Source organism: Chiloscyllium plagiosum, unplaced genomic scaffold, assembly GCF_037043375.1.
Source record: "Chiloscyllium plagiosum isolate Xiang-an unplaced genomic scaffold, Cpla_swu_hap1 HiC_scaffold_12, whole genome shotgun sequence".
Taxonomy (NCBI): domain Eukaryota; kingdom Metazoa; phylum Chordata; class Chondrichthyes; order Orectolobiformes; family Hemiscylliidae; genus Chiloscyllium; species Chiloscyllium plagiosum.
This window is the reverse complement of record NW_028270150.1, coordinates 87,152,901-87,176,696: the sequence shown is the minus strand read 5'-3', so window position 1 is coordinate 87,176,696 and position 23,796 is coordinate 87,152,901. Positions and strand designations below refer to the sequence as shown.

Genomic DNA, 23,796 nt, shown 5'->3' with positions numbered 1-23,796 from the left:
TATCTGAATTGTACTACATCGGAACTCCTAAAAGCAAGATAGTTTCATCAGACAGAATAGGTGACAAAGCTTGTGTATTACATCAAGGATCTGCAATTTAAACAGTGACTTCCCATACTGTAAAGGAGCCTAAATTTTAGCAAATCACCTTCCACTGTAGATAAAATTCAATGCCAAAAGCAAGTGTAAACTGCAGATCAATTTTGCTTTAAATATCAGACAAAACAGACTAGTGTTTTAAACTTGAACTATTCTGAAACAGTTCGCTAAATAAAACAGATATCTTATGGAGAAAACACACTCCTGCTCCAGTATTACCTACCTCAAAGTCTATCAGTTGCAAGTGTGCAATTAATGATATCAGCAATCCACTATTGTATAGCTCCTGTGCCAACTGTGCAACTGTTTCAGTCTGAGGCTCCTTATCATTGGTACCACATAGAATCTCTTTCATGGTTAGCAGGCATTTTGATACTTCTTCAGAGGCCTAAAGTTTAAAAACAAAAGAATTAATCTTCTCTCCAAGGTGCAGTTGCAGATAGCGCAATTAGCAAAAACTTGAGGGGAATGAAAATCTTTTTTTTTTAAAATCAATGAAACATCAAAATAGGAAACTTGTGGAAAAACTCTGGAGATACATCTACTGCACTTGTGCAGTCATAGTGTCATAAAGATATATAGCATGGAAACAGACCCTTCACTACAACTCAACCATGCTGACCAAATATCCTAAATTAATCTAGTCCCATTTGTCAGCATTGGGCCCTTGTCCCTCTAAACCACTCCTATTCACATGCCCTTCCAGATGCTGTTTAAATGTTGTAATTGTACCAACCTCAACCACTTCCTCTGGCAGCTCTTTCCATACACGCACCACCCTCTGTGTGAAAAGGTTGTCCCTTAGATCCCTTTTAAATCTTTCCCCTCTCACTGTAAACCTATGCCCCCCACCCAGGCAAAAGACCTCGTCTATTTATCTTATCCATGCCCCTCATGCTTTCATAAACTTCAATAGAAGTCACCCCTTGACCTCCACTGCTCTACCAGTTGTAAGATTAATTTCAGAAAATAAACCAAGAAAGTTATGATCTGAAATCGCTAATTTATAGGATCATATTTAGCGCAGTAAACAACATGTCCAAATATTTAATACCATCATTGACAAACCACAATAGTCAAGACTTGCATTGTAATACTTTTCAGATACCCTCATCAAATTGAGCTGGAGAAGTTATCTGTTGTCAAGTCTTTATTTCTAGATGATCAAGAGTAATATTGACATTGTAGACTGTTTACACTTTTATCAGAAAAAAATGTTAGTTGCTGCATAGGTGCCACAGAAACAAAATCTATTATCATGCAATGTTACAATACAAAAGGCATACACCCTCTCCATTTTCTAGGAGAATCAGCCAATTTTAAAGCATGGGAAGGAATCTTACAGCGCAGTGATAGTATCCTCAGCTCTGAGCCAAATGACCTGGGTGTAAGCCCTACTCGTCGGAAAGGTTTGTCATAACATGTCTGAACAGATTATTAAATATAATTAAAAGTAATGTGAGAAATCATGCACAGAAAAACATTGTGGTGTTGCATTGGAGCGTTGTTAAATAATCTAATCACACCAGACCAATTCGCAATCCATTTGACATTTGCACCACACTCTTTAGCAAAGAATCAAACTCTTTAATCCTTACCATGCTCCAGAAAAGCAGGTGGTGAGTAATTCATCTCACAGGAACGACAACAGCAAAAAAAAAAATGTTTTCATGCAATGCTTCCTTTCAGTCACTGTGCTATGAGCGGCACAGTGGTTAGCACTGCTGTCTCACAGTACCAGGGACCCGGGTTTGATTCCAGCCTCAGTTGACTGACTGTGTGGAATCTGCACATTTCCAGTGCCTGCGTGGGTTTCCTCTGGGTGCTCCAGTTTCCTCCCACAATCCAAAGGTGTGCAGGTTAGGTGAATTGGTCATGATACATTGTCCATAGTGTTCAGGGATGTGTGGGTTAGGTGCATTAGTCAGGGGTAAACGTAGAGTAATAGGTAGGGGCATGGGTTTGGGTGGATAACTCTTTGGAGGGTCGGTGTGGGCGTATTGGGCCAAATGGCCTGTTTCCACACTGTAGGGATTCTATGAAAAACACAAGTACTGGAAATACATGGCAGGTCTGTCAGTTCCTGTGGAGAGAGACACAGAGTTAAGTATTGGGCCAAATGGCCTGTTTCCACACTGTAGGGATTCTATGAAAAACACAAGTACTGGAAATACATGGCAGGTCTGTCAGTTCCTGTGGAGAGAGACACAGAGTTAAGTTCGAGTCAAATAAGACTCTCCAGAACTCAAGGAAGATGGGCTTTTTTGCTATCAAAAGTTGGGATGAAAACAAATAGGTCTCATTAAGGATAGGGCCAAAGGTAGGGGATTAAATGACAAAGATATATTGGAACAAAAAGCAGAGGAAGTGAAAGTCAAGAATAAGAACAGAGGTCAGCTTTACCTCAATGTCAGAATAATGAATTCCTCTGTCCAAAAGCAAAAATATGAAAAATAAAATTCTTAAGAAAACCCAAATCAAAATGGGACACCGAAAGTTTTGAATTTAATGTTTAAGATCAGAAGGTTATATCAAGCCTAATCAGAAGAGGAAGTTGTTCCTTGCACTTGCATTGAACTTCACAGGAATGCTGCAGAATGTAGAGGACTGAAACTGGTGTTACAGCAAATGAAGAATTAAAATGGCAAGCATCAGGCTCATGATTGCAGACTGACTGAAAGTGGTCCACAAAGTGGTCATTCGGTCATTAGTTTTTCACCCCCCCATGACCTCTACAACCTAGAAGGATAAAGAAAGCAGATACATCAGAGTATCGCAACTTGCAAGCTTCCTTCCAAATGGCGCACTGTCACGTCAAGATAATACCACTTCTTCATTGTCCCAATGTCAAAAAATTTGGAATTCCCCCCTCCCCTTGCTAACAACATTAAGTTGCCATAGTACCAGAGAACCATAGAGCAACTCTGTCATTAGAGAGAGACATTAGATTAGATTACAGTGTGGAAACAGGCCCTTCGGCCCAACAAGTCCACACCGACCCGCCGAAGCGAAACCCACCCATACCCCTACATTTACCCCTTACCTAACACTACGGGCAATTTAGTATGGCCAATTAACCTAACCTGCACATCTTTGGACTGTGGGAGGAAACCGGAGCACCCGGAGGAAACCCACGCAGACACGGGGAGAACGTGCAAACTCCACACAGTCAGTCGCCTGAGTTGGGAATTGAACCCGGGTCTCTGGCGCTGCGAGGCAGCAGTGCTAACCACTGTGCCACCGTGCCGCCCACATCTGGCTGCAAGTTTAACCAGTGAGTCACCATGCCCCAGGCAAGGGGCAAAGTTGAGAAAGTGGGACTTTCACGGTGACTTCAGCCACATTTGCAATGCAGAAGTCAACATGGAGGTCCTGCCTTCTCAACATGACCCTCTCATCTCAGGCAAGGTGACCCACAAGTTAAATTCACGACCTGGTCACCTAACTTTAATGAGAAAGCAGCCTAACAATGTAGTGGGTATACCAACATGCCGAGAACTGCAATGGTTCAAGAAGACAGCATGCCACTACCTTTTTGTAGGGCAATAAGGAATAAACAATAAAAGCAGGCATAGCCTGCAATGCCCTTATCCTCTGAACAAGTAAAACAAATTGTAAAGATTGTATTGTGAGCAGTAACAACAGTGTACAATATTGGAAATATAAGTAAATTGCAGCTTCATGGTCACTCTGGGTAAATTGTGGCAGAATGGTAATGTCACTGGACAAGTAATCTAGAGGTCCAGACTCACGCCTGGGGTACTGGTACAAATTTGACCATGGCAGCTGGTGGAATCTGATTGCAATTGTAAAATCTGTAGTCAAAATCAAGCGTCAGCAATGAAACAATTTTTAATTGTCATAGAAAACCCTTTTGATTCACTAACATCCCAAAATTAGGGAAGGAAATCCACTATTATCTGACCTCCATGTGCTTCCAGTTATACCTTCTGAAACAGCTTATCACGCTATTTGGTTATATCAAACAAAACTAAAGGAATGAGTAAAACCGGATGGACCACCAGCAACAATCTCGCATCTGAAACGTGAATACAAAATCAAATCCCACAAACTCTACAAAGTCCATCTTACTAATAACATGGAGGATTGTACCAAAACTTGAGCGCAAGAACTTTCAAAAGCTCATTGGGTGCAGAGGTTCGTAGGTAAAGGGACGGCTGGAAAATGGGAAGCCTTCAGAAATGAGATAATGAGAATCTAGAGAAAGTATATTCCGGTTAGGGTGAAAGGCTGGTAGGTATAGGGAATGCTGGATGACTAGAGAAATTGAGGGTTTGGTTAAGAAAAAGAAGGAAGCATACATAAGGTATAGACAGGATAGATCGAGTGAATCCTTAGAAGAGTATAAAGGCAGTAGGAGTATACTTAAGAGGGAAATCAGGAGAGCAAAACGGGGACATGAGATAGCTTTGGTAAATAGAATTAAGGAGAATTCAAAGGGTTTTTATAAATACATTAAGGACAAAAGGGTAACTAGAGAGTGAACAGGGCCCCTCAAAGATCAGCAAGTTGGCCTTTTTGTGGAGCTGCAGGAGAGAGGGATATACTAAACGAGTATTTTGCAACATTGTTTACAGTGGAAAAGGACATGGAAGATATAGAATGTTCAAAGTTTGGGAGAAGATTTGTAGCTCAGGTGCTCATTGTTGTGGTTCTGTTCGCCGAGCTGGGAATTTGTGTTGCAGATGTTTCGTCCCCTGTCTAGGTGACATCCTCAGTGCTTGGGAGCCTCCTGTGAAACACTTCTGTGATGTTTCCTCCGGCATTTATAGTGATTTGTATCTGCCGCTTCCGGTTGTCAGTTCCAGCTGTCCGCTGCAGTGGCCGGTATATTGGGTCCAGGTCGATGTGCTTGTTGATTGAATCAGTGGATGAGTGCCATGCCTCTCGGACAAGCCAAACAGAGAACAGCCAGGGAATTCCTGACTGTTTAAGAAAGGTGGTAAGGACAAGCCAGGGAACTATAGATCAGTTAGCCAGACGTCAGTGGTGAGCAAGTTGTTGGAGGAATTCCTGAGGGACAGGATATACATGTATTTGGAAAGGCAAGGACTGATTAGGGATAGTCAACATGGCTTTGTGCATGAGAAGTTATGTCTCATGAACTTGATTGAGTTTTTTGAAGAAGTAACAAAGAGGATTGATGAGGGCAGAGTGACGGATGTGATCTATATGGACTTCACTAAGGCGTTCGACAAGGTTCCCCATGGGAGACTGGTTAGCAATGTTAGATCTCATGGAATACAGGGAGAACTAGCTATTTGGATACAGAACTGGCTCAAAGGTAGAAGGCAGGGTGGTGGTGGTGGAGGGTTGTTTTCAGACTGGAGGCTAGTGACCACAAGGATCGGTGCTAGGTCCGCTACTTTTCATCATTTATATAAATGATTTGGATGTGAGCATAAGAGGTACAGTTACTAAGTTTGCAGATGTCACCGAAATTGGAGGTGTAGTGGACAGCGAAGAAGGTTACCTCAGATTACAACAGGATCTTGACCAGATCAACCAATGGACTGAGGAGTGGCAGATGGAGTTTAATTTAGTTTTAAGCAAATCTTAGCAGGACTTATATACTTAATGATAAGGGCTTGGGAGTGTTGCTGAACAGAGACCCTGGAGTGCAGGTTCATAGCTCCTTGAAATTGGAGTCGCAGGTCAATAGGATAGTGAAGGTGGTGTTTGGTATGCTTTCCTTTATTGGCCAGAGTATTGAGTACACGAGTTGGGAGGTCATATTGCCACTGTACAGGACATTGGTTCAGCCGCTGTTGGAATACTGCGTGCAATTGTGGTCTCCTTCCTATTGGAAGGATGTTACAAAGCTTGAAAGGGTTCAGAACAGATTTACAAGGATCTTGCCAAGGTTGGAGAATCTGAGCTATAGAGAGAGAGGCTGAACAGGATGGGGCTGTTTTGCCTGGATCGTCGGAAGCTGAGGGGTGTCCTTTTGAGGTTTATAAAATCATGAGTGGCATGGATAGGATAAATAGACAAAGTCTCTTCCCTGGGGTGGGGGAGTCCAGAACTAGAGGGCACAGGTTTCGGGTGAGAGAGGAAAGACATAAAAGAGACCTCAGAGGCAACATTTTCACGCAGAGGTTGGCACATGTATGGAATGAGCTACCAGAGGAAGCGGTGGAAGCTAGTGCAATTGCAACATTTAAGAGGCATCAGGATGGGTATATGAATAGGAAGGGTTTGGAGGGATATGGGCCGGTTGTCGGCAGGTGGGACTAGATTGGGTTTGTATATCTGGTCGGCATGGATAAGTTGGACCGAAAGGTCGGTTTCCGTGCTGTACATCTCTATGACTCTATCTGTTTTAACTAATAACTTCAACACGTTTTGCTTATATAAAACTTTCAACAATCACAGCGTACTAAATCTTCCATCCTGTTTAAAATAAAGTTACACTGTTTACTTTTAAATTGACACATCCGAAAATTAAAATGGGAGCTACAGACAAACCTATACAAATTCTTCGCTCACAGACCACTTTGAGGAAATCTCTGGCAAGGCCCCAACATTGTCTTACTCACTAAATCATATGTTACTGTGGCTCAGATACCATCATCACCATCTCTGGATATGCTTTGTTCCACAAGTAAGACAAATCCCAGATAAAGCAACAGTGCTATACCTCAGGACTGAATTGCCTAGGAGTCCTCAATGTTAACTCAGACCCAATGAAGCCTCATGGCATCGGATTTCACCAGTTTCCTCATTTCCCCTCCCCCCAGCCTGTCTCAGTCAAATCCATCAAATTCAGTAACGCCTTCCTAACCTGCAATCTTCTTCCCGACCTCTCCGCCCCCACCCCAGTCTGACCTATCACCCTCACCTTGACCTCTTTCCACCTATCACATTTCCGACGCCCCTCCCCCAAGTCCCTCCTCCCTATCTTTTATCTTAGCCTGCTGGACCAACTTTCCTCATTCCTGAAGAAGGGCTAATGCCCGAAACGTCGATTCTCCTGTTCCCTAGATGCTGCCTGACCTGCTGCGCTTTTCCAGCAACACATTTCCATCTCTGATCTCCAGCATCTGCAGACCTCACTTTCTCCTCATGGCATCAAGTCAAATGTGGGCAAAGAAACCTACTGCTGATTACCACTTACTACAACCCATCAAGTCCCACTCCTCAGTTGATAACTCAATACTCTGCCCCCAGTGAACATTAATTGGAACAATCGCTGAGGGTAGTTAGGGACCAGAATGTACTCTAGGTGTGGAAACAAACTGCGAACGCTGGAATTCAAAGTAGGCAGCCAGGGAGCTGGAAGAACACAGCACCAGGGTGGAGAAGCCAACATTGAAGGGTTAGACTCCAAACATCAGCTTCTCCACCTCCTGGTGCTGCCTGGCTTGCTGTGTTCTTCCAGCCTCCTGCCTGTTTACTCTGTGATGTCCATTACCAAGAGTGGTTCAGTAGCACTGCTACTGACCAAGCAGATTAAATCCTAATGGGGGTAGCTGCTCAAATGGGTTGGCAACAGAGGACAAAGTATTCAGAGGAAAGAAAAACCTACTTGACCTTATCCACACCAAATCCCCACTCATTGATACATCTGCCCATGACAGTATTGATAGGACTAACCCCCTCACAATCCTACAACAGTTTCAGGGAGTGAATGATGGCCCCTACTCTTCATTGCTTTGTTAGCACTAGACTTGAAACTGGCCTGGATTCCTTTCCGTCAGAATGGAGAGATTTTCTGGGCACGGCTCTGCAATCTTCATGCTCAGCTCCTCTCCATGATTTGCAGCACCATCACCATGCTAAATAGCACAAACATCTAACAATTCAAACTGTGCAGGAGGGCCTGGCAGAAGCAGCACCAGATATACCTAAATAATGAGGTATCGACCTAGTGAAGCTACAAAGGATTATTTGCATGCCATACTACGTGATCCCACAAGAAAACAGATCCTGGCACATCCAGTAGTGAATGGCTGTGGATTGTTCAACAACTCACTGGAAGAAGTTCCATAAATATCTCTATTCTCAATGATGAGGGAGCTTTGCACATTAGTGCAAAAGAGGAGACATAATTTGCATCCATCTTGACTTTCATCAGTGACCATTGCTAATGCATATGCCATCTATGGCCAATTCAAATCATTCCACATATTATCAAAAAAATGGCTGAAGGCATTGGGTACTGCAATATCTATGTTTCTGACAACAGATTTGTGCTACAGAACTAGCCATGTCCCTGCAGAAGAGCTGTTCCAGGATAACTATAACATTAACACCTGCTTGACAACACAGAAAATGCATGTCTAGTCCTCAAACATCAGGCCAAATACCACTCAGCCAATTACAACTTATTTAATCTACTCTTAATCATTATCCAAGATAGAAAAGTGGTTGCCAGTGATATCAAGCTACTCTTACTCAGCAATAACCTACTTACTGATCTTCAGTTTGGGTTCCACAAAGGTCACTCAGCTGTTAAAACCTTAGCCCAAACATGGATAAAAGAGTGACTGCTGTTGACATCAGACATCACTTGCCTCAGTGTGGCAGTAAGGCGCCTGAGCAAGTCTGAAGTCAGAGGAAATCAAGGTTGGTTACACCAGTTGCAGTCATACCTGGCTAAGTGGAAGATGGCTGTGGTTGTTGGAGCTCAATCATCTAAGTCCAGGACACCAATGTAGGAGTTCTTCAGCCCAACCATCTTTAACTAAGACCTTCCAAGTCGGATGATACTCCGTATCGGTCACCATGCCTCAGCGACTGAAGAAGTCTGTGTCCATATGTGGCAAGACCTGGACAACATTTAGGCTTCGGCTGATAATTGGCAAATAACATTTGTACACACAAATGTCACACAATGACCATCTCCAGGAAGAGAACTTAACCACCTCCCTTTGAAATCCAATAATATCACTATCACCGAAACCGCTATCAACATCCTGAACAGAAATGGATGTGGACTTGCCATATAAATACAGTGGTTTTAAGAATGGGTCAGATACTGTGAAGTAATTAGTAACTTACCAACTGCCCACAACCTACCTACCATCTTCAAAATAGTAATTGGAAGTGAGATGCAATAACCCCCATTTCTCTGGATGAATCAAATTCCACTCAACATTCAGGAAGCTCAACACGGTTCATGACAAAACAGCCCACCTCAACCCCATCCTACACTTTCAACTTGCACATTCTCAACACGACCAAAAAGAAAGGCCCAAATGACCATAGTGCTGCCCTCTCAGAGAGAGAAAGAGAGAGACAGCGAGATGTTTGATGGTGGTTTAACCCAAAGATCACCATGCCTCAGGTGAGGGGGAGAGGTTGAACAGGTGAGGCCTGCATGATCTCAGTCAATACAAGATTTGAACATGGACAAACATCACATCTCAAACCAATCTTTTGGCCAACTGAGCAAACCAGCTATTCACAAGATGCATTCCTGCAACTTACCAAGGCTACCTGAACAACACTTTTCAAACCTGCAACTTCCATCACCTAAAAAGACAAGGATAGCTGATGAATGGAAACACCATCATCAGCAAATTCCCCCTCCATATCACACATTAAGCAAACTTTAGACAGTAATTGCCTGTAATTGGCCCAAGTAAAAAACTTGGAACTCCCTTCATAACAGCTCATGGGCTACAGTGGTTCACCACCATCTTCAAGGACAATTGGGAATGATCACCAAATGTTGTCTGGGCCAGTGGCATCCACATTCCTCAAACACATTTTTAAAAATGTATTCTTCCATGGGATGCTGACATCGCTAGCAAGGCCAGATTTGTTGCCCTGTCCCAAGTGCTCTAGAACTAAATGCCTTGATAATCCACTCAGAGTTCATTTAAGAGTCAACCACTCTGCTGTGAGTCTGCAATCACATTTAGGCCAAATCAGATAAGGATGTCCAATTTCCTTCTCTGAAGAACATTAGTGAAGCACATGAGTTTTTAAGACAATATTTTCATAGTCACCATTATGGATTCTAGATTTTAATTTGAGCTATTTTTTATTCCTTCAATTTAAATTCCTTTTGCTATGATGGAAACATGCCACACATGTCCTCCAGAACAGGTCCCAATGCTCCAGCGATTGAAAGCTGTTGCCACATCCAATTTTTAGTACGTAACTCAATTCCACTGAATCTCTCTTTGAATGCTCAGTTTTTCAAACCATGTGAAACAACTATGCCTTTTGCTGTTTCGGTGCCTCCATTGGAGATCTGTTTCTTCACCTCCAATATAACCTTTCATACAACTCACATCATTGACAAAATGTTTGGCTACCCACGGTAATACATATGACCGTGATTTTTTGTAGTGAAATACTTTGGGATGATCCTCTCCATAAGGCACTGGAGTTGTAGTTTATATCTCTGAACCAAACTCAAGACAGATCGACTGACATTAACCTATTCCTAACTTTCTTATGACAGCACTCAGTTTTCAAAACTGATTTATTTGAGTTATCAGTCCTTGTATATCATATGGGAATCAATTAGTGGGGAGTGGGCCTAAATTCAGGAAATAAACCTACAGTCTGCAGAAACAAGACCTTAAAGTATATTTTTAAAATAGCCTTCAAATGTTTTATTTAATTTTAAATATTATTCATCCATTGATTTACAATGCAATGCTAATTCAACACAGGGTAGCATTATACTCAAGCAGGCTTTCTTGGCCAATAATCTCGCCAGTTTAAAATGACATCTCAATCGTGGGGGATACTAGTGCTTTCTTCTGTGCATCCTTCACAATTGTTTGTTCCTAAATTCTAGCCTTAAAGATGATCACACAAGACTCTTGAAGCTTTATTTCTAAGTCTTTAACAACTAACATAAGTTATTTTAAGTGACAGCAACCAGCTTTAATATCTGAGGCCAAATGATTCCAAACGAAAGAGAAACTACCTGTAATTTTTACAATTAAAAAAAATGTTCAGGTGTTACTTCCTTAAAAATTGTTTAACAGTACTATTAGCATTTTGAACTAAATAGTGGTCAGTTTCCCATGGTGCAGAGTAAATGCTAGTTATCAATGTCCTATCAGACAAATGTAAATGGATGTGTGATTGCACATATACATGCTATTTTAAACAAGAATATGCAAAAGGACAAAGAAGAGCTAAGACACACCCAAAACAGAAGTTACTTTAGGTTAATTATATAAAGCTGACCAAGCTCTCAAGTTTTGTCTTGTTGCAATATTACAGAAGGAACGTGAAAACAAGAAAACTTTGCTTACAATCAAGTAATTTGATTATAAAAATCATGCGTTGATTCAATCACAGGTCCATGATCCTGTGTCAATCCAAAAACCAGAAATATAACTCTAAACTGCAGCAAAATCTGTAGGTAGTTGACACAAAAAAGCGCATTTTTCAGCATACACAAACTCTCACACTCCCTTTTGACAGCATCTGCAATATTTCATTCTCTCTCTTTATAGAGTTTACCCCACCCAAATAAACTTTCCATGCCCAAACCACTACCTTGGCTTAATGCCATGTCACCCTCCCAAAGCCTCTTGGCAATTTTTTTGTTGAAATCTCTTTTCCATTTTCATCTTCTCGCCTGTAAATAGAATGACTAATCTGCAAACTTCACCCTTAAATTCCTACTCCCTTTTATCCCAACCCTATCATTTCTCTTTGATTTTACCACCCTGACCCAATGTCCCCTAGTCCCAGCCAGATTAAGCTAAAAATGTCAATGACAAGACCACTTTCAATTGTTTTCAATCTTTCCTTTTCATAATTTCTGGCTCATCTCTAATCTCTGTATTCACAACTTTTACTATAGAAGGGATTGGGGTTGGAGTGGAGAGGAAGAAATTTACATAAACACAACTTTCTCACAATCACAACCACTCATGCCCAACTCCTTGTCACTTAGCCCAACACAAAATTGTTGAATCCATTGTTCCACTAAAGATCTGCGCTGCTTCAGTCATCATTGCTCAATGGCGTTCTTGCATCCTCTGATCCCTGTCACTAATCTTTGTGATGCACACCATATAGTCATAGAAGTTGGGGTACACAAGTTTCACAATTCACTGGCAAAATATAGTAGATGCTGAAAAGTTAAAGTAAAAAGAACTGAAAATGGTGGGAAGATTAAGCTAGCATTTGCAGAGAAACACCATTCTTTCTTCACTGATGCTGCCTGATCTTCTGAATATTATGTCATTTATTCCCTGGCAAATCTAACTTCAAGTATTGTCATTTCTGTCACTCTACTGGCAAGTTATAGAAGACTCCAGGATCAGACATATATCGCATGAAACTTCTTTGTTACAGATGACATTCTTTGATGTCCTCCTCCTGTCTTTCCCTCTTTTGATGCCAAGTGTGAGGAGCTAATTAATTATAGACATAGAGTCAGAGATCCATGCTGACCAGATATCCTAACCTAATCTAATCCCATTTGCTAGCACTTGGCCCATATCCCTCTAAACCATTACTATTCATATACTCATCCAGATGTCTTTTAAATATTACAATTGTACCCACCTCCATCACTTCCTCTGTCAGCTCATTCTACACATGCATCACCCTCTGCATGAAAAAGTTGCCCATTAGGTCCCTTTAAAAAATCTTTCCCCTCTCATCCTAAACCTTTGCCCTCTAGTTCTAGAATCCCCCACAAAGGAGTCCAGGGAAAAGACCTTGTCTATTTATCCTATCCATGACCCTCATGATTTTCAAACCTCAAGGTCACCCCTCAGCCTCCAATACTCAGGGAAAAGTACAGCATTTAAAAAGGCATCTGGATGAGAATATGAATAGGAAGGGTTTCGAGGGATATTGGCCAAGCGTTGGCAAATGGGAATAGAGAAGGCTAGGATATCTTGTCAGCATGGACGAGTTGGAGTGAAGGGTCTGCTTCTGTGCTGTACATCTCTAGGTTGGGAATTTATCCACCTTTATGCATTTTATAACATCCAGCACCTCTTCCTCTATAATATGGAATTTTTTTTCAAGATGTCATTATCTATTTCCCCACATTCTGTATTTTCCATGTCCTTCTCCACAATAAACACTGGTGCAAAATACTTTTTTAGTATCTCCCCCATTCTCTGCAGTTCCAGAGGGATATAGGCTGCCTTGCTTATATTTGAGGGGTCCTATTCTCTCCAAAATTATGCTTTTGTCCTTAATATATTTGTAAAATCCCTTTGGATTCTCCTTAACCCTATTTGCCAAAGATATCTCATATCCCCTTTTTGCCTCCTGATTTTCCTCTTACATCCACCCCTGTCTTTATTCTCCTTGAAGGATTCACTCGACCTCTGCTGTCTATACCTGACATATGGTTCCTTCTTTTTCTTAATCAAAACCTCAATTTCTCTTATCATCCAGCATTCCCTATACCTACCATCCTTGTCTTTCACCCTAATAGGAACATACTCTCTCTGGACTCTCATTATCTCATATTTGAAGGTTTCCCATTTACCAGCCGTCCCTTCAACTGTGAACATCGCCACCAGCCAACTTTTGAAAGTTTTGCCTAATACTGTCAAAATTGGCCTTCCTCCAATTTAGAACTTCAACTTTTAGATCTGGCCTATCCTTTATCATCACTGTTTTAAGACTAATAAAATTATGGTCACTATCCCCAAGTGGTATCCCAGTCACCTGCCCTCCCTTATCTATCAAGAATAGATCATGTTTTGCACCTTCTCTAGGAGATACATCCACATACTGATTCACTATTTTGTGTCCAAAAAGGCATCAGATTGAGGGAAGGATTGACTCCGCCAAACACCCCTGTAACTGTCTTCTTAAAAAGCCATTGTTTTGCTAAATATTCTACTTCCCAATCTTAGCTTTACTCCTTTGAAAGAAACTGTAATTACCCTTCCTCCAAAAGCAGTCAACCTGTGACTTCTACAAAATTTGAGATTATGATGGGTCTTTAAATAGTAGATGTGGAGGAGTCTACATAATGTTTTTTTTTTGGGGGGGGGAACGATTTAAAGCAGAGATGAAGCGACATGGTTTCTTCTCAGAGAGGCACAAGTATTCCAAGCTGTTAATAGCATCACGAAAGCTAAGTTACTTCTCTTCAACCTTTTGGCATTGGTGACTCATACGTCATCTTCCAGCACTTATGATCCATCAATGCTTCCATCGATTCCATCCCCATCTGTCCCAACACAGCCATTGACACTAACCACATTTAACTACCACAAAGTACAGGACACTGGTTAGGTCACTATTGGAATATTGCATGCAGTCCTGGTCTCCTTCCTACCGGATGTTATGAAACTTGAAAGGGTTCAGAAATGATTTACAAGGATGCTGCCAGGGTTGGAGGATTTGAGCTATAGGAAGAGGCTGAATAGGCTGGAGCTGTTTTCCCTGGAGCATCGGAGGCTGAGGGGTGACCTTATAGAGGTTTATAAATTTATGAGAGGTATGGATAGGATAAATAGACAAAGTCTTTTCCCTGGGATGGGGGAGTCCAGAACTAGAGGGCATAGGTTGAGGGTGAGAAGGGAAAGATATAAAAAGGGCCTAAGGGGCAACTTTTTTATGCAAAGGATGGTGCGTGTAACACGAGCTGCCAGAGGAAACAGTGGAGGCTGGTACAATTACAGCATTTAAAAGGCATCTGGATGGGTATTTGAATAAGTAGGGTTTAGAGGGATATGGGCCACGTGCTGAAAAATGGGACTAAATTAGGTGAGGATTACTGGTCGGCATGGATGAGTTGGACCGAAGGGTCTGTTTCCATGCTGTACATCTCTGACTGTATGACTCTAACAAGCAGCATTAGTTGCAGAGGCAACATATAACATTGCACAGCAGACAGGAGGCTATGTTGCCACTCTGCAGGCATCAACTCTCATTCTTAAACATCTAGCCTATGATTGAATCCAGGCCCTCAACAGTTAAAAATCAGCCACTTTGCTGTCTGCAATGGTCTCACAAGCCACCCAGTTGTATCAATCAGACAGAATACCCAAATCCACACAATGTACAAATGCAAATCTTCAGATTTATCACGTGATGCCACAACTTAGGGTTTCCTTCACATTTAGTCACCTAACAGGAAGCTAAATATTGTTATTTCACTGACTTAGTCCAAGTCAATTTCTACTTGACAGAAGACAAATTTGGTGGCAAAACCTTTGTGATTACATACACAGGTTCCCATTAAAATTACCAGTCGTGCACAATTCAGTAGTGTAGAGGTTTAGGATTTATTCTCTGGAAAACAGTTTTTAAAATTACAAATGACGAAACATTTCAAACTGAATTTGTGAATACAATGATTTTACTGCAACCTGTTGTTTTTCAGTTGTCATATTCTGTTATTCAAACAAATCCTTTTGTTGCTGTTTATATGGTTAAATATACTCGGAACATACTGCAGCTAATAAATCATTTTGATACCCAGCCTGTTCCTTCCATGTATTATGACGTCTTTCTGCCACCTTTACTACAGTCTTTCAGCTGTGTGGTGGTGGTTTGGGTTGGGGGGGGGGGGGGGGGGGGGGGGTGTGGATGGAATCAACCTGAAACATTAACTCTGTTTCTCTCTCCATGGATGATGATTGTCTCCTGCACTTAAGTTTTTATTTCAGATTTTCTGCATCCACAAGTGCTTTGCTAGTTTCAGAACTTGAGGACTACGTTTTAAGAGAAACTTCATATACAATTAATTCTCTTCATGGAAAATTTTGCACATTGAAAGACTGCAAAATATCTTTATTTTTATTCCATATAATTACAGAAGTCATTAACAAAAGCCATCTAATTCTACTAATTAAGTTAATAATTCACGTTAACAGATCTACAAAGGAACTACTCAGTTAACTGCACCCATTCATGTTTAGGTTCATTTACCCCTTTGACAGGACATTAGTCTCAGTACTTAAAATGATCTAGAAAAAGTTGTTGTCCCACCTAAAAACAAGCCAGTGAATCAATATTTAAAATGCCAGCAACAGCTGATTGAAGGAAAACTAACCGAAAGATTTTGAATTTAAAATAGATAGAAATATACTAGCCTAAAAGTCTGGGAAATGTAGGAGCTGTTCCTTAGATACCTGTCAATTCTGCTATAACACATGTTGTTTCAACGCAATTGAAGACTTTGGACCATTCTTTGTAGAACGCGAACTTTCCTTCCATGTATTGGATGTAACGGGATTCCGGTCCCATTAGTTTAAAAGGCACAACTATTTCACAATTTTCTTATAACATGAGAATGGAAGTATCAGAACCAACAGTACACAAGAATAGATGACTCCCTGGCCCCACCGTTTCAAAGTAACTTTCATCACCATTTTAAATTCCCCCTGAGAAAATTTCTCAAGCAAAAGGCAGGTTGAGAAAGGGATGTACACAATGCATTCAAATATAGTTCTTGAACCTGCTGCTGGGAACCGGGTCTGACAAGAATAGGAACTCAATGCACAATCAGTTCGAAGAACTGAATTTTTATCTTCACACAGTCTGTTAATATTATTAATATCTCGGCCTGTATAAAGGACCAAAGCAACTGATTTTCAGTTTTTGTTGAACAAGGATGGAATTTCAGAAGTCAATCACTGAATTATCAGTAAGGAACAAAAATAAATTCCCCAAATTTCATGTAATAAAAATTGATTAGATCTTCAAAAAAAATGCATCCATAGATATCACTTCAAATGCTAAAAGTAAAATGTGAAATTAGTTTCAATTATCTGAATAAAAGAGGACAATACGTGGTTAGCAGTATAGCTGAAAAGTGACATGTAATTTTAGGTCCTTTTGACCTTCATGAGCCAAAACAATCATGTTCAGATACACAATTTTACAAGAATAGCAAGACAGAAAATTTCATACATCAGTAATCCCAATCTCAAACTCTAAACAAATGCAGAACTGTTGACACGATCCAAAGATCTAACTGACCTTCCACCCGAGTAGTGGGTCTTTCATCACAGAGGACAAGTTGATTTCCTCAACAAGAAATCAGAGGAACTGAGAGATCAACTCATTCTACCCTTATTTTATCACCAACAATATATCTGCAAAGCCGTGTCTTATGCAGTGTATGAATGTGTAAGAATTAAGGAGGACACAGTAGCTTAGGTATTAACTGATTTTGGCACTTGTTTAAAGAATTTGTTTAAAGATTAAGTTTGTTCTTAACAAAAGTTATTTTTGTGTTGATTATAGAAACCTGGTGAAAGTTGTTTTGGTCTAGGTAATAGCAATAAAGTTAAATAATGTGCCACTTCGAGGATTAATTAAGACATGTATATCGTGGTACAGTTCATGGAATACTGGGACTCAATTTCCATTGCACTCCTCTCAGAGTCACAATAGTGGCAATGCGAGTTGATTAGTTCAGTTGACTGAATTACTGGCTTGTGTTGCAAAATGAGGGTTAAGATCACCATGAAACTCCTACCTTGTCAACCTTGCCTCTCACCCTCAGGTCTAACTAATCACCAACTCTCTCTAATGAGAGCATAGTGTAATGGTCCTCTGGGACTAAGGCAGCTATGACCAATACCTGCAATTTTCAAGATTGAATACAGAGACAACAGACTTGACTGGTTTGGATTACAGTCTAGGAGAAAGTGAGGACGGCAGGTCTGCAAAGTGCAGAATTACAATGTAGACTTGTTTAAATATTCAGCTATTTTTGACATATCAGACGTTAGTGATGACCAAAAAAACTTAATAGCCAGTCATTTATTAACTTGATATATGGTTGCCTTATTTGCTCATATTTAAAGCAACTCGCTGGAAAAGCACTATATAGTGCAAGTTCTTTTCTTCCATGAAACCTGAACAAAATATTTTAAAACCCGACATAAAAACATGCCTAATTATTCAATTCTAGAATATTGGTACTTTGATAATGACATGACAAGGATACTGGAAAATTTCTTTTGTCAGCTTTCAAGTACACAACTCTTGTTTTTTCACTCATGCATAGAACAACATTACTCCCACAGGACAACACCTTTTCAAGCAACATTGCATACCTTTTCAGCCTTTTTGTCGGAAATATCCTGCTTCTCCAGCATTGCCATATTCTCTTTGAGATTCTTCACAATGTCTGCTGGACTTTTGTGTGATTTGAACAGTGGCATTTTTGTTTGCTTAATTTTCCCCGGTTCACCTGCAAATAAACAAATTGAAAAGTAAGAAACAAATCAGTGTCACATTTTATAGTATTTCATAAGCCAAGATTTTATTATCAGTAGTTTCCATAAACTGCAGACTGTGATTAAGATCATATGCACCAAGAAGCAACTTTAAAATTACACACACGTAATTAGAATTTATCCTTTCTCAACACCTATTGAAATTGTCTTACTTCTGCGTCATATACTCATTGCAAAATATGGTCTTCAAGCCAATGGATCAGTTAGCTAATTAAAACCTCCCATTCTTTAGCCCCAACTAATGACTTCAATCATCTAAGTTATGAAAGTTATGCAAGAACTACCAGAAATATGCTAATGCAGACCTGTAGAAGGCATCACCACTCACTGAGGTAATACGCTGGAATCAAGTCTCACTATTACTAGAGTCTGCAGTGATGTGAAACTAAGTAAACCTCCAAATTGCCCAATTCTACCTGTCTAATTCAGGCTAAGAAAATATGCAAACATTTGTTTGTCAAGAAGATAAGAGGTATTTATTCTAATCAAACTGTTTTAAATCAATGGCAAGAAAGAAACCTGATTTGCTAACTTTAAAGTCTATGACTTAAACTGTATCCCTTTTATAAAAATCCCATACAGACACAAACACATGCAAAGGTACATGATATAGTTAAAAATCAGACAACACCAGGTTATAGTCCAACAGATTTATTTGGAAGCACTAGTTTTTGAAGCACTGCTTCTTCATCAGGTGGTTGTGGAGCAGAATCATAACACAGAATTGAAAGCAACAGAATTGCAGTGTCATGGAATGCAATATTAAACAAGGTGAGTTTAAGTCTTTCACCTTTTAGAATGATGTTAGTTTTGATTCCTTCATATGTAAATCCCAGAACATTTTTAAAGTTACATTCTCAAGATAGCTTTAACAATAGATGCCATCTCAGCTCACATAATGCATCGAAGGTATGAAGTTAAGGTCTGACTGTGTCCCAATGTTAGGTCAGTCTGATTCTATTTCTAAAGTGGGATTTACAGAATCGGACATGGATTTATGCAGTTTTGAGCAAATTAAAATGTAATTCCGCAAGTATAAATTCACCCCACAAACTTAGGTACGTGTGCGTGCAGAGGAGACCGAGTGACTGCAAGTGTCTGTGAGAGTGCGTGCACATGTGTGTGTGCCTGTAATGGGGTATAAGTCTGTGAGAGGGTGCGTGTGTCGGTGTGAATATGGGGGGGGGTCCAAGTGTGAGTGTATGAGAGAGGGTCTGTGTAAGTGTGTGGGTCTGTAAGAGAACTTGTGTGCACGCTTGCGTGTGTGAGTGTGTATAGTGCAGTGGGGTCACCTGTAGCAGTTGAGGCCATCCCCACAGGTACTGAACTTGGCTATCAGCCTCTGCTCAGCCACTCTGCGTTGTTGCCTATCTTGAAGTCTATCTTGGACGATGGTCACCCGAAGGTCCGAGACAGTGTGTCCCGGACCGCTGAAGTATTCTCTAACTGGAAGGGAACACTCCTGGCTTGTTATTGTTGTGCAGTGTCCATTCATTCGCTACTGTAGCCTCTGCTTGGTTTCCCCAATGTACCATGCCTCAGGGCATCCCCGCCTGCAGCATATGAGATAGACAACATTGGCCAAGTCACACGAGTACCTGCCGCATACATGGTGGGAGGTGTCCCCACGTGTAAGGGTGGTATCCAAGTTGACACCGACATGTCTTGCAGCGTCTGCCGTGACTGGGTTGTAGGGTGATGTCCTGAAGGCCGGGAAGTCTGCTGCGAACAATGATCTGTCTGAGGTTTGGTGGTTGTTTAAAGACAAGATTTGGAGGCGTGGGGAAGATCTTGGCGAGATGCTCATCCTCATCAATAACGTGTTGTTGGCTGCGAAGAACATGACGTAGTTTTTCAGCTCCCAGAAAGTACTGGACAACAAAGGGTAACCGGTCTCCTGAGGAGATCATTACACTTTCTCACTGTGGCATGTTGGAACTCACAAGGGACCATCCTTCAAGGCGGACTTCAGAACAGACAACAATGCAAGCTGGCCAAGCAGAGTCTGTCTGTCTCTCTCTCTCTCACACACACACGCACGCACACACACACACCCACTCAGACGTATACCCAATTACACTCTTTCACACACATCCCACCCCCCCACATGAAGACCTGAACCCAGCAGGGAGGGTCCTCTCGGTGCTGCAATTGGTCAATAAACACACCTGTAAATGACTCTTTATCAATCACACAATCATGCTCCATGTCTGACTATGAACAATGTATATAAACCCTATGCAAACTCTAAGTCATCAGATTCTTTTGATGGTCTAGGAGTACTCATACTTCCAGGCTGATCAGAGTCTACCAACCCAGCCGTACCAAAGAATAAACAATTGCCTGTGTGATTGACAAAGAGTTGTTTACAGGTATGTTTATTGACCGATCAGGGAACCGAGACACCCCCTGGGGGTTCAGATCTTCATCAGTCTGTGGTTTCTTGTTTTTGTCTGGTTCAGTGAAATTTAACAATGCAGAAGCCATTTTGTGCAGCTCCTTCAGCCATTTTATCCTACGTCCCAGGTGCCCACATCTTCACATACGCACACCCACATGCTCACACTCTGTCTCCCCTGCACGCACACATACATAAAAGTTTGTGGGGTGAATTTGTACTTGCAGAATTACATTTTATTTTGCTCAAAAACTGTATAAATCTCTGTAGGACTGTAAATTCCACTCTAGAAATAAAACCAGTTTGAACATTGGGACACAGTCAGACCTTAACTTCACACCTTCGATGCATTAGGTGAGCCGAGATGGCATCTATTGTTAAAGCTATCTTGAGAATGTAACTTTAAAAAAAGTTCTGGAATTTACATATGAAGGAACTGAAACTAACAGGATCATTCTAAAAAGGTGAAAGACTTAAGCTAAACCTGTTTAATACTACATTCCACGACACTGCAATCCCGCTGCTATAAATTCTGTGTCTTATGATTCTGCTCCACAACCACCTGATGAAGACGCAGCGCTTCAAAAGCTAGTGCTTCCAAATACACCTGTTGGACTCTAACCTGGTGTTGTCTGATTTTTAATTTTGTCCACCCCAGTCAAACACCGGCACCTCAACATCATGATATAGGTATTGTACGGAGTAGAAAACCAAAAAGCGGCAGTTCTGATCACAGGCATCAATATGTTTTTTCTTTCACGTCCTTAGGATTCTTTGTTATGAGATGAGGTTGTTTACATAACAATGTTGTCTTTCATTCATTGGTTAAGAATCTGCTCCTTTCAGTATCTTAAAGTATGTGTTCTCTTTATCCTTTCAATGGGCAATTTACAGAGAGCATTTTATGGCAAAATGGTGAATGAGAATAGCTCTGAGATTTTTTGTAACTTTTCCACTTAAGAGAGTAGCAAGAGATTGAGGTGCTTTCTCCTTGCAAACTAGGTGTTTCTCCAAATACAGGGATGTAATTACTTTTCCAAGAACCAATCAAATGGTTTACCATTCTGAGCCTTCTAATCCCACAAGAATGGCCAACTTTAAAAGAAAACCAAGGACTAACTCTAGTCAAAATTGTCCTGAATACGTGCATAAAGCCAACGAGTTCAGCATTCTCTCCCTTCTGTTTTGATAAGGCAACATTGTAGATATAAATCGCAATATGTTCCAGTAACTAGGTTCAATACTGCAATATCTTCCAGTTTCCCTGTTTAAATGCAGCATCTCCATCCCTTTTCTCATCCACACAATCCCAAAAATAAGTGATCTTTACAAAGGGGAACATCAGAATTAATCACAGAATTCAACTCTCAGAAGGGACACAAAAATGTTCATTACAACTCATCCTAATAATGCAATGGATAGCCCTTGAAGGGACAGACTTGAAAGAGTATTGGGTTCATGCATTTCAAAAGCATTCTAACAGTTTTTTTAAAATAAATTGTAATGCATTGTCATAGAAATGCTATTATGTCTCACTTGAAATCACATGCTCTCAAACAGAGAAAAAGCAAGAGCTTTTAGTCCAAAAGGCAGCCATTCTTTCAAGATGTGTGACAGGTCATTAGAAAGGGAATGTATTTCCCCATCACATTTCCGACGCCCCTCCCCCAAGTCCCTCCTCCCTACCTTTTATCTTAGCCTGCAGGACAAACTTTCCTCATTCCTGAAGAAGGGCTTATGCCCGAAATGTCGATTCTCCTGTTCCCTGGATGCTGCCTGACCTGCTGCGCTTTTCCAGCAACACATTTTCAGCTCTGATCTCCAGCATCTGCAGATCTCACTTTCTCCTCATTAGAAAGGGAATGGCAAGGAACGTAACAATCTTATCAATAAAATGCTGAGATGAGAGATGAGGCACAGCTGGCTTTCAAACTGCCAGTACAGGTATAGCCCAATGTTTCAAGTGTTGATAAACACTTGAAACATTGTGTGCTTGACAAAGGTGCTGATTAGTCATTGTTTCCTTTCCATGCAAAAACAAAAATGCCTATCAGAAGGATGTGTGAAACTTGAAAGGGTTCAGAAAGGAATTTCAAGGATGTTGCCAGGGTTGGCGGGTTTGAGCTATAGGGAGAGGCTAACTAGGCTGGGGCTGTTTTCCCTAGAGCGTCCGAGGCCGATGGGTGATATTATATGGGTTTATAAAATCATGAGGGGCATGGATAGGATACATAGTCAAGGTCTTTTCCCTGGGGTGGGGAGTCCAGAACTAGAGGGCATTAAGTTTAGGGTGAGAGAGGAAAGATATCAAAGAGACCTAAGGGGCAACTTTCTTTTTACGCAGAGGGTGGTACGTGTATGGAATGAGCTGCTAGAGGAAGTGGTGGAGGCTGGTATAGTTACAACATTCAAAAAGGTATCTGGATGAGTCGATGAATATGAAGGGTTTAAAGGGATATGGGCCAAGTTCTGCCAAATGGAACTAGATTAGGTTAAGATATCTAGTCGGCATAGACTAGTAGGACCGAAGGGTCTGTTTCCGTGCTGTACATCTCTATGACTCTACGTAGCTAGTAAGGTAAACTCATATTTTTGACACTTTAAGCTATTACTGTGAGGCCAGATATTAGATCATGTGCCTTCATATCCATAGTTCAGCTGTTGTTGAAATTCTGCAAAGTGTTCCTAAAGGTAAAACTGCTGTTCAATGGGGAATTCATGCTGTACTCAAGAGGACAGAGGCAAACATTCTCATATTCCAGCAAGTTGCATTGCTCATAATGTCTCTTGTCAAGATGTCTATGTTCTGTTGGAGACACTGAGGACTGCAGATGCCAGAGTCAATAGATGTGAGGCTGGAAAAGCACAGCAGGTCAGACAGCATCCAAGGAGCAGGAAAGTCAATCTTCCGGGCCGAAACCCTTCGTCAGGACTGGGGAGGGGGGAGGGAACCCATACATATATGAAGGAATCAGGGTGGGACTGAGGGAAAGGTAGGTGAGATGGTGATGGGTGGATGCAGGAAGGGGAGTGTTGTGAATAGTCAGCGGAAGGGTGGAGGGGACAGGTCAATAAGATGATGGACAGGTTAGGTTAGATCAGGGAGGCGAGGAAGAGGGTTGG

At 41.1% G+C, this 23,796-nt stretch overlaps 1 protein-coding gene across 1 annotated transcript in view; it reads right to left on the bottom strand.

Moving 5' to 3' along the window:
* The window catches only part of LOC122554954 (calcium-binding protein 39), a 75,988-nt gene that overhangs the window by 33,787 nt on the left and 18,405 nt on the right, over window positions 1-23,796 (bottom strand). Inside the window, exons 2-3 of the mRNA XM_043700421.2 lie at window positions 18,093-18,229; window positions 323-487 (exon numbers count right to left, since the gene is read on the bottom strand). Of these exons, the coding sequence (XP_043556356.1) occupies window positions 323-487; window positions 18,093-18,200 (273 nt within the window). The 5' untranslated portion in view covers window positions 18,201-18,229. The remainder of the gene's footprint in view (window positions 1-322; window positions 488-18,092; window positions 18,230-23,796) is intronic.